At 49.9% G+C, this 17,155-nt stretch overlaps 1 protein-coding gene across 1 annotated transcript in view; it reads left to right on the forward strand.

Annotated features, from left to right (window-relative positions):
- LOC119109989 (uncharacterized) overlaps positions 1–977 on the forward strand; it is a 4,434-nt gene extending 3,457 nt beyond the window's left edge. The window contains exon 6 of the mRNA XM_037233736.1: positions 967–977. Coding sequence (XP_037089631.1) covers positions 967–977 — 11 coding nt within the window. The remainder of the gene's footprint in view (positions 1–966) is intronic.
- Positions 978–17,155: the final 16,178 nt, after the last annotated feature.

Raw genomic sequence — 17,155 nt, forward strand, 5'->3', positions numbered from 1 at the left:
TTCGCTTACCTCAATAGTAGTGGAAATATAGAGCCTAGATATAGCTTGTTTATCCGCGTGGGTGGTGCACCTAAGCCCACCGTTAGTTTCCTCGATGTTGCATGTCTGGTAAGAAATCCTTTTTATTCTAGTCTAAATTTCTTAACCACCTTTCCGCACCGTTGACCTAGCCCATAGAGATCTCCGAACCAGACGTAAATACAACCCACTTGTCATATGTGGTCATGATATGTGGGCACATGTCATGATATGTGGATTCCCGAATTCATACTTTGGTTTTGGCGCGCTATCTTAATCCACCAAACACAAAACATGGTAATTGGGATCCCCCGTTTACCCTTTACATGCACCAGTTTGAAAACTTCCAACACAATTTTTGTCAAAAATTATTCAGGCTTTGATGACAAATATAGCCCTCACAAGGCAAAACTGGCTTGATGTGTTTCGAAACATCAGTGGGGGATGTCATGAAGTTGACCTGTAATAAAATTATGCAAAATTTGTCACGGGGGGGGGGGGAGTAAAGGTAACATGAATATTTACCTTCTGCTCTTCATTTCTGTAATTGATGATGTTGGGCTCTACTGCTCTACCGTTTTGCCAGCAAACAATGTCTGGCTCTACCGCTTAATCAAAGAAGCAATTTAAAGAGTGGTTGAAGTGCCCGCAGTTGACGTCATTGACAATCCAATGGTGCTGCCACAAAACTGTGCACCGCCAACGGCAGTTTTCCAAGGAAGTGACGTGGGTACCAGTAGCATTTGGCCCGGTTGCTAGGAGACGGATGTTTATCACCTGACGGCCTTGTGTATTTGGCGCAAGCGAACGGGCATTAAGGAAGTCCGCGGAACTGGCAACCGTCGCCGTCACGCTCACCGTAAGCCAGTCGGTGTCGTGCTCGCCCCTGGCATGGATGTTGCCTTGCGACCGTGCCGTGCCGGGTTCCATCCGTGCTGCGCTCGTCAGGCGACTTATGACCGTAGTGTGGTACAGCACACGCGTGGCTCGCTTTTGAGTCGCCAGCGGTCGGCGGCTGGAACGCGCCCGTTCCCCGCTCCTGTCGACCCGGTAACGCGCCGACTACCCTCCCCCCCCCCCCCCCCCCCGCCCCCTGGCCCAGGAGTTCGCGGTCGGTGTACTTAACATCAGCGAAAGCTTGTGCAGCGTTGCGGTCCCCTCGGCCGACCAGCACACGCCGCTGCAGGACGGCTCGGACCCGCCAGCTAAGGCGACTTCAGTGACGAGGAGGGACGCGCCTGCAGCAACATCTAGTGATGTGCTCCGAGCCGCCGCACCCCGCCAACACACGCCCAGCGCAGACAAATGCCGCCATGAGAGGGCTTGTGCCACGCCTCGCGCACAGCTGGTCAGAGGGCTTACGCTCCGCTTAGGGCGTCCTGGTGCCGCGACCAGCCTGCTTGGCTGGAATCAGCCACGCGGAGGTGAAGTGTCGCGACATTTGGGCTGTCCCATGGTGGCTACGAACCTAATATTGGTGTGCCTGAAATTCGGACCCGACTTATTTGTTGTAACGTCTCATGACAAATCAAAGCAACATCGAGCAGCATAATCGTGGGGATGGAGGCGATATCATGAGTTCAAATTATAGGTCCGGGTCAAAATGAGACACAATATGGGAAACGGAAATTTGGCTGGACGGATATTTGGTCTGATTTCGCGTTAATTAATTAATCACACAATTAATCACAATTAATCGCTAGCACTCCGGACCCACGAACTCCTTACTTTCAACACGCGCCCGGGTGGCCGGCTAGATACCCTTCGTTCGGGTGGGGTGGGAGGGGGGGGGGCAATTAGACCCCCTGAGATCTTGGAACAGGGCGTGTTGACCTGTACGTGATCTCATTTAGGTCAAAGTTTGAGGTTCCTAGGTCATGACCTTCGGGTCAAATAAGGTAAAAAAATTCCAATTAAAACGTTGGCCTCCAAAGTGCCCCCAGAACCAAGATAACTGTTTCAGAGCAAAAGGGCACACGCTCAGTTTAGGTCAGTGACCTTGCTTGACCTTTTGAAGTTCATGTCGACCAAAATCATACAAGACTTCTCTGGGCTTTGCATGTGAATAAGCGACAAAGATTTTCGCTGGGCGGTACGTCTCCAAAAAAGATGCTTATCTGAGTCATTTCAGATCAATGACCTATTCTGGCCTCTAAGAAGTCCATCGAAGATGTATAATGCGGTTCCTGCTATCAATAACTTCGAATGAACACCAGAAGCTATCCATACAGCAGGCCCTAGAGTAATGAAGCAGGTTGGTTTTTACCTTGGGTCTGACCTTATACTTGACCTTTGGTCACGTAACTTGCTCATTCAATATTTGAGTTGTCTGAGAAAGCATCTCAGAGATGTATGGCTTCATCTAACACTCCGTTGTTGCAATCAGATTGAACGATTCCCTAGAAGTTGACTTCGCTGAAACCATAGCCTGACTTTTGACCTGCCATAGGTCAGCGAACCTTACAAGGTACATCTAAATTTGTGACTTGAAACGATCCGCTATTCAATTGTCTACAACTAGGCCAAATTGGCGCGGCTGCGCCGCGTCGTTCGGAAACCATTCTAAAAAAGACCTTGGGGGGGGGGTAATTTGATCCCCCCCCACCCGAACGCGTGTTAATACATGCCCAACGGACCCATTTTCCCCGCGCTCCCTTATCCAACCAGCACGAAAGGACCTTTACCGTGTCATGCGACTACACGACTGTCGGCCGCCCTGCAACTAGGCTGACACTATCAATTCAACGGCCAAATGGTCCTCTAAAGAGCCATATACGAACACTTACTCTGGAAGGCGAACATGCCACCACGCGTTTTGGCCACATCATGAATGTAGTCAGTGCATGTCAGCGCTTGTACCGAAGTTGGGCTTCCGCCACGACGACTGGTGTGCCAGTGCAGCAACATGCGTTCTTTTTTGCGACCATTTTACGCATTGAAGCCAACGGGTTCGGAGACAGGTAATGTCTGCAAACTTGCCCTTTCAATAACTTTTTTTGTCAAGAAATGTCACCTTGACCCAGCAAGCAGTGATGCATAGCTAAACTATGGTAAATGCATAAATGTTTTTTTATTGGAACAGTAGTATGCAAGGGAAAAGTGACGCGCAATGTGGCTAATCCTACGTGTCTAAATCAATCTCATTTTGTAGGTTGGTCATTTATCACCTTATGATACTGATGAAGAACTTGCCCACATGAAATCAAAATTGTACGGTATGACATACGGTCATGAATCAGAAATGTAGGCCCTCCTAAGGTGCGCAACACTGATTTATGACAAGCGTGCAAGTGGGCAGTCTTATTAATGGTACAAACATATTCTAAAACCGCATTTTCAACAAAACCCTCATCTTGATATTTTTACAACGCATTTTAAGGTATCTTATAGAGCAGTTTGCTATTAGCCACAATCCCATAAAAGTATTGGTCTATATGAATTGTTCGTTATGAGTTGTTAGATATGATTCAGTATTGTTGGGCATTGTTTATTACGACACGTTGCCAAGCGCAATTGCCGTCCAGTGGAGAAAGCGGCAGCCTCGCTGGGGGTAGGAACAGAAAGTGTTTGTGGCAAAAGTAGAGGCGGAACTGTCGCTGGATAACTCGTTTGCCTCCTTGAACATGACTGGGATGATGTGTGTCGGGTCGGAAGGATTGGTCGGATACCCAGAGGTAAAGAAACGGTGGATAGCGTTATGTTTCAAATGATCGTGGGGACTCGGGGAGGCAAAACAAAGAAAGCGATGATGTGAATAATCACGACGACAGTTGGGAAGATGGTTTGAGAAATCCGGCCTCCTAAGCCACCTGTTTGCGCCCACTACAGAACCGGTGCACCGTGAATAGTACGCACTCCACCGTAGCACGGCTAATCGGTGTGAGCTTAAAGCAGCAGACTGCGATGCGAGAAGGACTGCAGCCAATGCCGGGGCTTCCCCATACCGATGAAATCGGCTGAGACCTTTGGCCCAAAGAACAAAAAAAGTTGCTCAGGTGGGTTTCAGATTAGCCAACGCGATGTAGATCGACAAGATACGCTCAGGGACCAAGACGTTTCAGACAGAGGACCTACCATGGTTGTATTCCAACGAGGGTGCACAACCATGGTACGAAAACAGACGATTCCATGCGGCGGAAAGTGTCCATGTGTGTTACAGCTGCTTGGAACGATGTGCCGATGTTCGTCATCGCCAACATTGTGCTTTGAACCTGAACGGGATGACGGCTATACCACTTGTTGGAAAAGCGAATGGTCGCTCATGAGATAAGCGATCGGGGGCCGTGTCGAACAGAATCACACTCAAAGAGAATGTTTCATGCTTGGAGATACTGAAGCAAGCATCAGATGTGATGAAACGAGCTCGCTTATAGCTATTGGCATGCTTGTAAGTAAACGAGACCGGTCCAGACAACACAATTTCTCCGTTAAGCAAACATGCTCCTCGATATGTCATTGTTTGGTTACTTCATCGCACCTTGCACGACATTGATTGAGAGCCAATTGACGGTAGTTATATTTGAAAGTCGTGCTCACAAACGCCAGATATAGAAGGCTTGACCACTGTACCACTGCCACTGTTCACCAGCCATCTGCCTTAAGATGCGTCATCTTTTTCGCTGGCTCATTGGCCATCGCTCAGTGTTACAACCACAAGACCGACGCCGCACGGCCTGGAGACTGCAACGCCGCGCGTCGAGGTTGTTATTGCTACGACTTACAAGCGCGCATGTTTCAACACCATGTTACTCAGGCCGTATGGCTGTTTACCCATGTCGCACGAGGGCGGTGCCTGACAAGCCGGTTACTCAAGCGGAGTGGACACGGGGCGCGCACAGGCTGGCAGATCCAGATCAAAAGTGCGTGTTGGTGGACAACGGGACTGACCCACAAAGTGTCCATATCAACGCGCAGGATACCTTCATTGTTCTTGTGGGACACAACGATGCCTGGCAACCCTAATGAAATTGAAAGCTGGAAGCGAGGGGTTACTAAGCCCTGCTTCGACCTAACTCAGGACCCTGTGCATGTATGTTTATTCTGGCTCCTCTGCTTCAGACGCTTTACAAGCCTCCCCAACCCCCTCTGGATCATTGGGAATACCCAGTTCCCCCACCAAGGAAATGCGGTGTCTCATGGGGAGAGAGTAGTGCAAGTATAGTTTTTATTCTGTATGTAGTTAAATCATGACAATGTACTTCAAAAGTTGCATAGGCTCTCGTCCGTGCTTTGCATGCCACACCATTGTACACAAAGCGTCTTCTTGTGCCTCAGGCTAACTTCGACTTACGATAACCACATAAATGTTCGTTAGATATAATCGCTCGGACTATCACATTGTTTATCTGTGAATTACACGACTCTCCAAGCTTTAAAAAGCTCAGCTTCTTATTGCCTCGTAATTAGAAGTCGTATCACACAGCAAAAGGACCGTGGAATCACCGAAATGTAAAAAGTTGCTTTTTACTTTATATCGGGATGCAAATTAAGTGGCCGCAATTAGGAAAATCCCATTTTGAGGCAGCGATAAGCTCACCTGGATCTATTCCGCCCAAACCGTGTTTAAAGAGTGACACCCCTGATGACAGGCATATCACCGGATGTATTTCGTGCCTACAATGCCAATCAAAGCCGAGGGCCTTAACATAGCAGTAGGGCCCGTGCCGAGCACCACTAGTACATACCTTTCTTTGATGTCGACACATGGTCCACATACGTATATGTGGCACTTTCAAGAACAAAGCTCATAGAAAACCAGCCGAGGCGGGCGATTGCATAAGCGCATTTTGCCACGCATCTGAGCTTGAAGTAAGTTGGAGTAGCCTAATTCGGGCTTGGTGGTCCAGTAAGAGTTATCGGGAATACACTGATACGAAAAGGATATTTTTGCACGGAAATATGTCTTTAAAAAGCGTTTATTCTACAAGTGATATTAGGAGTAACAAAGCTCATTTAGGCTAAAAGTAGACTATGTTCACATACCCCTCTCTCAGTGATTACATCCATACGCACAGTCACAGTCTCAAGTTGAGTTGTGAGGCACATATCCTTGACATATTAAAACCACTATCGCCAAAGCGGGACCAGGAAACAACGAACTGACTTTGTGCAAAACTGAATGATCCTCCGATGTTAATCGATAACATTGTACATGTCACGATAGCTAAAACCTATGCACCAGAAGCTTTAAATCGCATTAGGCCTTGATGGATAAGACCTGCGCATGTTGCCTCGACTGCACATGAAGCAAACATTTGGTCACTGCCGTAGCGGCAGCTGGTGATGCATCGGTGTCAGTGACATTGGATCGGTGCCGCGAGTACTGAATCGGACAGCTCGTGCCCCGCTTTCATTCAGATGCAAGTGAGTCCCTTCTTTGACCTTCGCAGACGCCGCTTTATTTGGGTATTATTTGCGCTCGGCCAAAAAATCTGTTGCAGGCAAAAAGCCATGACATTGAGCTGGATGAATGGCAAGATATGACGGACCTCTTTTCTACATGTTTCGTTCACATTGCTCTCTGACACTCACCAACTGCATCCACGCGGACCCGGCTGCATTGCATGCTGCGACAGCTGAACCTGCTACGTGTCGTTGCGTCGATAATAAACTGGTCTACAGCACTGTGTGCAAGCTAACTATGTGGTGTTAGTATGTACCACGAACAAAAGTCTAGCACAGTGTAGTGGGCAGGCGACACATGAAAGGGAGCGTATATGAGCAATCTTTGTCGTTCGCGCCAATTGTGTTGAGTTCGACGCAGTCCTCGATCCCATATCCGTTGTTCGGTTCGTTGGGGCGCCAAGTCAGAGACCAGCTTGAATTGTCCACCGACTGCCAGCAGCCCTCAAAAGCAATGTCGGAAATGCCCACGTAGACAGGCATATCCTGCCAGAAGTGGCTCTGCAGGATGCGCCAGGTGTTCATGTTGGGGATGATGGCAAGCCGCGCGCCCTCCTGCAGCGCTGCGCAGTGCTCGTCTGCCGCCTGCCAATTGAGCCGGGTGGAGACGTAGACGGTAGCAGTAGTTGTCCAGGCCGAGCCAGCCGTGCAGGCATGGTGAGCCCGTGCGGCAGTCAATTGAAGACTCGCAGATGTATGCCGGCCTAGCATCCGAGCAAGGGCGGATCCCAAATGTACTATTTTGGTACTCACCTCGCACATTGATGCAAGCCCTCGCTACCACCCGCCGCGTAGTGGTGGCTGGTACGCAGGAGAGGTGTTGTCCACGTTGGTAAACGTGCCATTTGCAACTTGAGCCGAAGTACTCGGGATGGACGGATCGGGACGAATGATGCACCAGAAAGGCTCCCTCTTGCTCGTCGTTCAGGGAGGCCAGGTCAGAGCAGGGATTGAGAGCGCGGCACGCGGCCCTTGCCGTCTCCCAATCCACCGGCGGGTCCACCGAGCGGCAGAGCAGATAGCAGCTCTGGCGGTAGAGCGCCCAGTCGGGCGGACATGGTGCCGACTCGGGCCACGGGAGTCGGGTGTAGTTGACCGCTCTTTTGCCTGCGTCGGGGTGGCGTCCGGGTGACGCACGTGTCGGAGAAGAGCTCGCACGAGCCGCTGGCCTGGTGAGTGAAGCCATGACAGGTCGGCTGGCGGTCGCAGGAGGCGGCGCAGCTCACGAGGGACGGCGCGACGGCTGTCGACGACGGGCGCCACCGAGATGACGTCCGAGCGGTGGCCGTACAGGGCGCAAACGAGTACAACGCCACAGCAGAGCACAGCGGACAGCGTCTGCACGGCGGCCATCCCGCCGGGGAGTGCCTCCGCCGTCTGTGCGTCGGTCATTGGCACGGGGCAAGGAGGCCACACCCTGTTTGGTCCCCGTTGCTACGCCTCGCTGTCCAAAACACTCCTAAGCAAGTGGCGGGCGCAACCAAAGCCCTTGCTTATTGGGAATGTTCCACATTTGAAGATAATGAAGCATGCAAAGCATGATATATGATGACATAACATACCTTACAGCTATGTGTCTACTTTTAAGTTGAAAAGACTGCTCTATGCAACACAGTTTCTCTATTTAATAGATGTGCTCTTCAATACGCCATCGTTTGATTGCGTTATCGTTCCTTGAACAACATTAATTGAGAGCCAATTGGCGGCCGTCATATTTGGAAATCGTGCTCACGAACGCCAGATATAAACTACTCAACAATTATATTTTTACTGGCGTTGATCGTCTGATGGTCGGTGGAATGGCAGCAGAATTTTAATGACGTTATTTGGAGTCATGGCTACCTGGCTAACTTTGAAGTTATCTGTATGGAATAGAAGAAATGGTCGGGACGGTGGGCTCTCCAGCCCAATGCCAGCTTAGGTCCGTTAAGCCCAACTGGATTATATGCACTAATTACTGAACAACCTGTGGCAATTAGGGATGCTGTCACATCAATCAGGGCCCCTGTGTCGATGCGGGGCCAACCGCGCGGGACAAAAGTCCTCATGTGTCAGGAAGGGGACCAATGTGGCGTGATGCATTTCTCCATGAGCCCGGGATTAACTAGGGGATACCGCCCTGTATCGCCAGAAAGACAGCCGGAAAGACATCCCTCGGTGGAACGAAATTGCTCTTCAGCCCTGGACCGGAAACAATATGTGCCCGTTAATGTAATAATCACGGCGACCCTTGTGCGGAAAGAAATAAGGTGTCTCATTCGTGTTGCATAGATTTGTTCGAGATGCGTTAAACACCGAACAAGGCCAACCCATATTCGCCCGAGAGCGTTCATTTTTTGCAGAATCGATTAGTGAAACAAATTACATCAAAAACCTTGACCTTGTGCACCCGAAGTCTCAGGAGCGATGGGTCCAGCGATGGTCTGAGTTTAAGTTTCTGTTAAACTGAATGGCGTAAAACTAAATGGCATTTGCCATTGCAAGTAGCGCCAGGCGGCGGACGTTATGCGCGCAAGAACAACCGTTGTAAAATAATGGTTTTGAATCATTAGACTGGATGTATCATTTTCACAACTCTGAGGTTGTCCTTTGCACAGATAAGCAGTTACAGCAACACGAAAACAGACATTCTACCTTACGTATTTTAGTTCTATCACCAGAATCCAGTATTATTTCGCAGCGCTGCAAAAATCAATCCGCTCTTATCATCAATCTATAAATCACACCGTTGGTATATACGCCCGAACTACCTTCTAAATGCACGATTTCATATCCTAGAGTGTTAAAAAATGCTTTTTTCAGATGCTTCATCATTTTCGTCACCCGTTGGCAACGGCTTAGCGTTAACCGGGCCGATGTTGCGCGGCATACGGAGACTGTAACGCTTGGAGTCGAGATTTTTGTTACAAGGTTTGTGGCCGTTCATGTTGAAAACTGCGTTACATAACTTGCATCAGTAATCGAGCCTGGTTGAATTTTGATCATTACCAGGAAAACCGTGACTTGGCCATATTGACACAAATTGTTGACCCCTTTTCGATCTAAAATGTACATTCTCGAGTTCCCAAACATTTCTCATAACGCAGATATAAATTGTCAAGAAGCTTTCGGGTTCTACTGTGTTACAAAGAGTCCACTGGACCATTCAAAAGTCGTGATTTATTTCATGCAAGTTCAACGTGTGATTCCTTCAGTTTGCTGGGTACAAAATTCAGGCACAAGTTGTCTCACGGTAGCTTCAGGCTGTTGTTCTAGTTATAGAAGAAACGTGATATTTTAGAAAAATACAAAAAATGGATGCACTTGTCAAAAATAGACCACATCTGGCGATTTTTTGGGACCGCTTGTCGATCTTGTGCTCTCCCCTTGCCAAAGCTCTGGCTGCGCGCGTGCAGAGATACGTTTTGTTGGGAGCGCCTGCCACTCCTTTCTCCAGGCTATTCGACGAGGAAGTTAGTTTAAAATACTATACTGAATATGCATTATATGGATTTCGAAGTAAGTATATAACAAACTATTTAATATATAGCATGGTAATTAATATATAATATATAAAATGCATATATCTTTGATATTTAAATACTATATTACAAAATACAATATTTTCACTGCGTTGAAATTATTGCATGCATTTGTTATGACTTTTTTGTCGCTAGTTATCAAAGAAAACTACATCACGCATTTTCACGATGTCCTGTCACTTCAAGCCTCAGGCCTGACTTCAAACAGATAGTCTTACACAACCCTGCGTAGGTCCATTAAAAGGATCAGACACGTGCAATATGGCATAAGAACACGGTTTGCATGCATCCCCGCACAGCATCGGTGGGAGAACAAGGAGTCCGGGCTAGGTCGCTAGTGGTGCCAGGGTCGCTGTATACTGAATGCCGAACTCTTGCATACAGTCACCTGCAAACTTGCACGTGTTCTAGTCTAGCTTGCCCGCGGTGCATGTGATAATACCGAAGCTTGGTGAGTGTTTGATCACTACATTGAGATGCAGCCATCCCTAGATCTGTACGTCACCGAGCACATGGTGGCCTATACGGTGTGAGGGTTTGATCACTAGAGTGAGATACGGTCACCCCTAGATAATCACGTCACCGAACACAGGACGGTCCGCAGGGCTTAACCTACACGGTCACCACGGGTAATGCGCCCCGGGACCTATAACGAGCCGACCACACGGCATGATTTACAGAACACGGTACACTCGACATCGGCGATGTAAGGAACAACATGCTCTCATGCGATAGCGTTGGCCCTGGCACTTACAGCCAGTGCACAGCATAGGTCACACAAAAAGCTGATGGAAATGTGCGGAACAAGGTTAAAATGGCACCGTTACAAGTCGTAAATGCGCAACGTGGCATTCAGACTTGATGCAGGGAGCCATGATTCAGGTGGTTATGTTTTGCAGTGATATTTGTGATATCAAATCGTTGATGTGTTGTATGTTCCTATACTATTGTATTCCTTTGGTAGCTTACAAGCCTACGTCTGTCTTAGGTGCGCATTTCCTGCGCCAGGGGCACGGCACAGACGGAAGCATGAATCGCCGGGGGAGTTGGGCGTACGACTGGCTGAACCCGCGTAACGATCCACGGCATAGATTCACGACCGTCTGATACCAGTGTCCATCCCACACCTCATATCCTTGAGACACATGTCAAGGGTATGTCTATATATATATATATATATATATATATATATATATATATATATGGAACCGCGCCAATGCTGTCACCTCTTCGCGCAGTGAAGCAATCAGGAACAGTTGCATATATACCTTAATTTTATTGAAGGCGTATGCACGTGGTGGTTGTTCTGCGCTATGTCGTACAAGAAAAAAATGTACAGCACACAGGAGATGATTATATGGTTATATATATATATATATATATATATATATATATATTACATGGTTATGTCATGTGGTATACATTATATATGTTGATATGACCTCCGCCGCCGGCCGCCAGTAGGGCTTATAGAAGTGTACTTTTTGTCGTTGACCGCATTTATGGAGGCACAATTGTTCCTAACGGCGTACAGCGATGCCATATTACATAAAATGGTAATAAAGTGCATGCCCAGTAGCGTCATCAGAAATCAGCCTATCACCGATGGCCTCTTTCATCACCGCAGTCTTCATTATTAAGCACACAACCAGAGGCTCAATTATGCAATGTCCTTAAACTAATGTCGGAGCGTGCTGCTGCTTGGAAAGCAAGCACACCCGGCCTAGCATAGCGAAATCGCAACAACAGTCTTCTTCCAGCCTCGAGCTTTGTCGGGCCTCACGTTTAAACTTGATCTACGGCTGGATTTGCTTTCCTCGATCGTAAAAAAAGAAAAACAGGAAGGGCCTCGATAGCCAAGACAGCAGAATACATGACAGAATTCGAAGCAGTGACATGCGGCACTGGGGCTGACGTCCAATATGCGGACCTCTTCGAGGACATGTCGCCTTATGAAAGTCACGTGTGTGCTTAGAACTCCATCTCAACCGTCATCAGACTATCCACCAAGCCTTACACATGGTCCAAGCCTAATGCGATATGGCGCGACATGTATTGCCTGATGGGCGCCTTTCGCCATGCCCCAACAAGTAAATTGCATTGAAAATTGTGCATAACTTCACACATCAGGCAGAAGGTTCTTTTTGAACAACATACTCGCTCTGACATGGAGGGGGAGCGGAGAGGGGGGGGGGGGAGTGAAGAAGAGTGATGCGACACCCCGTACGATTTTCTGAGGATACCAGTCTTGCCTATCATACAGCCTCCCCCAAATCCTTGATAGCCTCTGCGGCATCCAATACGCGCGTGTTGACACCAAAAACGTGCTGTGGACCGCGCGCGGAGGAACGAAAGATTATAAACACCCATTTATATGTAGAGTTTGCAAAAATGTACATATATACATATATAGATATAGACATATATGCACGTATATATAGATATATATATATATATATATATATATAACACCGCCTAGGTGACACTTAGCCACTCTTTCCCACATGGACAGGCAGTTGGGGATGTCGAGGAAAACGTGAATTTACACAAGGAGCTTCAGAGCCTCAGAAATGAAGTGGTGTCAAAGTTTGAAGAGGTGTGCGAGGATTGCATTACGGCGTCGATCGAGTGAGGAGCTATGATGTTCCCAGGTCATGTGCTGGTCGACGACTACGCCTAGCGCCTTCACGAATGATAATGGATGACTATGTGTTCCAGAAATGGTAATGAGGAGTTCTGGGTTTTCTCGGTCTTAAAGACATTGGATGGACTCCTCGACACGGGCTCTCAGGTTAGACAGACCCATGACATCAGGGATGTCGAAGTCAAGAAGTTGGATGTTATCGGTGCAGGTAAGTAGGCGGCCGTGGGGAAGGCAGCTGGAAAGGTCGTTGATGAAGAGGAAGAAAAGGACCGAGCCGACAAAGAATCCCTGAGCCACTCCGTGGAATAATGATAGAGTGTCCGAACCGCCACCAACCACCGGCTTCCGACAGTCTCTGCCATGTCGAGGACACTCCGTACCATTCCAGTTTGGTCAGTGGGCGGCCAGTCGGGAGCAGCCGTCAAACGCTGCCAAACGTACCAAGTGCTGTCAAAAGCGTTGCTTAAGTCAATCGTCTTTATCGATGCCACATGGCTCCTGTGGACAGCCCCTGTCAGCCATTCGGCAGCGTCGATCAGGGTGTCCTCCATCCAGTAGCGTGGATCGCAACCCGGTTGCGACGACGTCGGTTCGTGGTTGTTGAGAATGTAAGATGTGAGCAGCGACAAACGATCTCGGGGAATTTTCGGCAGTACAGAGCACATACTTGTGTCGAAACTTGCACAGATATGATCGCTCATCCAACTTCATCCCGGGGTGAGGTGTACGGTCTTCTAGGTGCACGGAGAGGTACGTGATGTGGTGGAAAAGCTCATTAGATATAAACAATTATGACCGATTATAGTGAGACAGTTCTTTTAACGAATGCAGAGGCACGCCATCGACGCTAACAGCCCTCGGCGCGACAGCCCTCCTCCCGCTGGCTGCAGAGAGCTTCGGTAGTGTGACTGGGTGCAGGTAGAACACCCGAGTCATAAGCACGGTCTGGGCGCGGTCAAGCCGGGGTCGCACCCACGCCGCAGCTCACCACCACCGCCTCCGCAGCGATGCAGGGACTGCTACTTCAGTTAACTCTGTCGCAAGTTTAACTGCCTAGGTTCCGAGCACTGGCCTACAGCCGTCCTCCACGCACGTGTAACCCGGTCCACATCTCGACAGGTGATGTATTTTCAAACCTGGTGCGCATTCGACGTTGGTTCTTTTGTCAACGATGCCAAAGACAAGTGGCAGCAATCTCCACGCAGGCGACCAAAATTCACTGCGCGGTAAACAACTACTCAAAACAACGCTGCTATTACAACAGGGGCCAACGGCAGCAAAGTCAGCGTTGCATGCGTCCGCTCGAGTGCCTATGTCGTACTCGGATGTGTTGCGCCCTCTCACTGGCTACTTAAGTCTGCTTGAGGCGGCTCCAGAAGTCTCGGCACCCTGCCAGCAGACCGCTGCACAGGGACGAGCGTCACGCGAGAGTGATCAGTTCCTGTCACGATACCGCTGGTGTACGTGGCGCGCTTCTGTGGTACGACAGCGCTCCCAAGTCTCGCAGGCGCAGTCGCTTTCCTCGGGTAATGGTCTGACGAGGCGTCACGGCGATGGTCGGGCAGTGGGCTGACGAGGCGTCACGGCGATGGTCGGGCAGTGGGCTGGCAAGGCGTCACGGCGATGGTCGGGCAGTGGGCTGACGAGGCGTCACGGCAATGGTCGGGCAGTGGGCTGACGAGGCGTCACGGCGATGGTCGGGCAGTAAGCTGGCAAGGCGCCAGAAGTCTAGCACAATGTAGTGGGCAGGCGGCACATGAAAGGGAGCGTAAGTGTGCAATTTACGTCGTTCGCGCCAATTGTGTTGAGTTCGACGCAGTCCTCGATCCCATACCCGTCGTTTGGCTCGTCGGGGCGCCAAGTCAGGGACCAGATTGAATTGTCCACCGACTGCCAGGAGCCCTCAGAAGCAATGTCGGAAATGCCCACGTAGACAGACGTGCCCTGCCAGAAGTGGCTCTGCAGGATGCGCCAGGTGTTCATGTTGGGGATGACGGCAAGCCGCGCGCCCTCCTGCAGCGCTGCGCAGTGCTCGTCTGCCGCCTGCCAATTGAGCCGGGTGGAGACGTAGAGGTAGCAGTAGTTGTCCAGGCCGAGCCAGCCGTGCAGGCATGGTGAGCCCGTGCGGCAGTCAATTGAAGACTCGCAGATGTATGCCGGCCTAGCATCCGAGCAAGGGCGGATCCCAAACGTACTATTTTTGTACTCACCTCGCACATTGATGCAGCCCTCGCTACGACTGCCGCGTAGTGGTGGCTGGTACGCAGGAGAGGTGTTGTCCACGTTGGTAAACGTGCCATTCTGCAACTTGAGCCCGAAGTGCTCGGGATTGACGGATCGGGACGAATGATGCACCAGAAAGGCTCCCTCTTGCTCGTCGTTCAGGGAGGCCAGGTCAGAGCAGGGATTGAGAGCGCGGCACGCGGCCCTCGCCGTCTCCCAATCCACCGGCGGGTCCACCGAGCGGCGCAGATAGCAGCTCTGGCGGTAGAGCGCCCAGTCGGGTGGACATGGTGCCGACTCGGGCCACGGGAGTCGGGTGTAGTTGACCGCTCTTTTGCCTGCGTCGGGCGGCGTCCGGGTGACGCACGTGTCGGAGAAGAGCTCGCACGAGCCGCTGGCCTGGCGAGTGAAGCCATGACAGGTCGGCTGGCGGTAGCAGGAGACGGCGCAGCTCACGAGAGACGGCGCCACGCCTGTCGACGACGGCGCCACTGAGATGACGTCCGAGCGGTGGCCGTACAGGGCGCTACCGAGCACAGCGCCAAAGCAGAGCACAGTGGACAGCGTCTGCATGGCGGCCATCCCGCCGGGAGTGCCTCCGCCGTCTGTGTCGATTACAAGCGCGGGGCAATGAGGCCACCCTCGGTTTGGTCCGCGTTGCTACGCCTTGCTGTCCAAAACATTCATAAGCGTGTGGCGGGCGTAATGAAAGCCCTTGCTTCATGGGAATGCTCCATACTTGGAGATATTGAAGCATGCAAACATGAAATATGATGATGTAGCCTGCCTTATAACTATTGGTATACTTTTAAGTTGAAAAGACTTCTCTATGCAGCACAACTTCTCCATTTAATAAATGTCCTCCTCAATACGTCATCTTTTGATTGCGTTGTCGCGCATTGAACAACCTCAATTGAGAGCCAATTGGCGGCCGTCATATCTGGAAATCGTGCTCACGAACGCCAGGTGTAAACTACCCAACAGTTGTATTTTTACTAGCGTTGATCCTCTGATGGTCGGTGGAATGGCAGCAGAATTTTAATGACGTCATTTTGGAGTCATAGCTACCTAAAATCTTTGAAATAACCTGTATGGAATAGAAGAAATGGTCGGGACGGCGGGCTCTCCAGCCCAATGCCAGCACAGGTCCGTTGAGCCCAACTGAATTATATGCACTAATAACTGAACCACCTGTGACAATTAGGGATGTTGTCGCTTCAACAAGGGCTCATCTGTCGATACGTGGCCAACCGCGCGGGTCAAAAGTCCTCATGTGTCAGGAAGGGGACCAGTATGGCCTGATTCATCACTCCAAGAGCCCCGGATTAACTAGAGGCTACCGCCCTGTATCACCAGAATGACAGCCGGAAGACATCCCTCGGTAGAACGAAACTGCCCTTCAGCCCTGGACCGGAAACAATGTGTACTGCTCACGGCGCCCCCTAGTGTACTGCTCACGGCGCCCCTTGCGCGGAAATAAATAAGGTGTCCCATTCGTGTTGCATGGACTGGTTTGAGATGCGTCAAACAGTGAACAAGGCCATCCCTGAATGCGTTCGCCCGAGAGCGTTCATTGTTTTACAGAATTGATTACTAAAACAAATTACATCAAAAGATTCGAAGCTGTGCGCCCAAAATCCCGGGAGAAGGTCCACCGATGGTCTGAGTTGAAGTTTCCGTTAATTTGAATGGCGTAAAACCGAATGGCATTTGCCACTGCATGTAATACCAGGCGGCGGACGTTGTGCGCGCAGGAACAGCCGTTATAAAGTAATGGCTTTGAATGATTAGACTGGACGTATCACCTTCACAACTTTGAGGTCGGCCTCTTCACAGATGAACAGTTACAGCAACACGAAAATAGATATTCTGCCTTTAGTATTTTAGTTCTAACACCAGATTCCAGCAACATTTCGCAGTGCTGCAAAAATCAGTCCGCTCTTGTCATCAATCTATAAATCCCACTGTTGGTATACGCCCAAGCTACGTATGAAATGTACGATTTCATGTCCTAAAGCGTTCAAATATACTTCTTTCTAACGCCTCATAGTTATTAGGTAGTTGTTTCATGATATCTCATGCTTGCATGCTTCAGTATCTCCAAATATGGAGCATTTTCATTGAGGAAGGGCTATCGTTGCGCCGCCACATGTATATGAATGTTTTGGACAGCCAGGCGTAGCAACGCGGACCAAACCGAGGGTGGCCTCATTGCCCCGCGCTTGTAATCGACACACAGACAACGGAGGCACTCCCGGCGGGATGGCCACCATGCAGACGCTGTCCACTGTGCTCTGCTGTTGCGCTGTTCTCGTTAGCGCTCTGTACGGCCACCGCTCGGACGTCA

This window comes from Pollicipes pollicipes, unplaced genomic scaffold (assembly GCF_011947565.3).
Source record: "Pollicipes pollicipes isolate AB1234 unplaced genomic scaffold, Ppol_2.1 Scaffold_7231;HRSCAF=8579_pilon_pilon_pilon, whole genome shotgun sequence".
Classification (NCBI taxonomy): domain Eukaryota; kingdom Metazoa; phylum Arthropoda; class Thecostraca; order Pollicipedomorpha; family Pollicipedidae; genus Pollicipes; species Pollicipes pollicipes.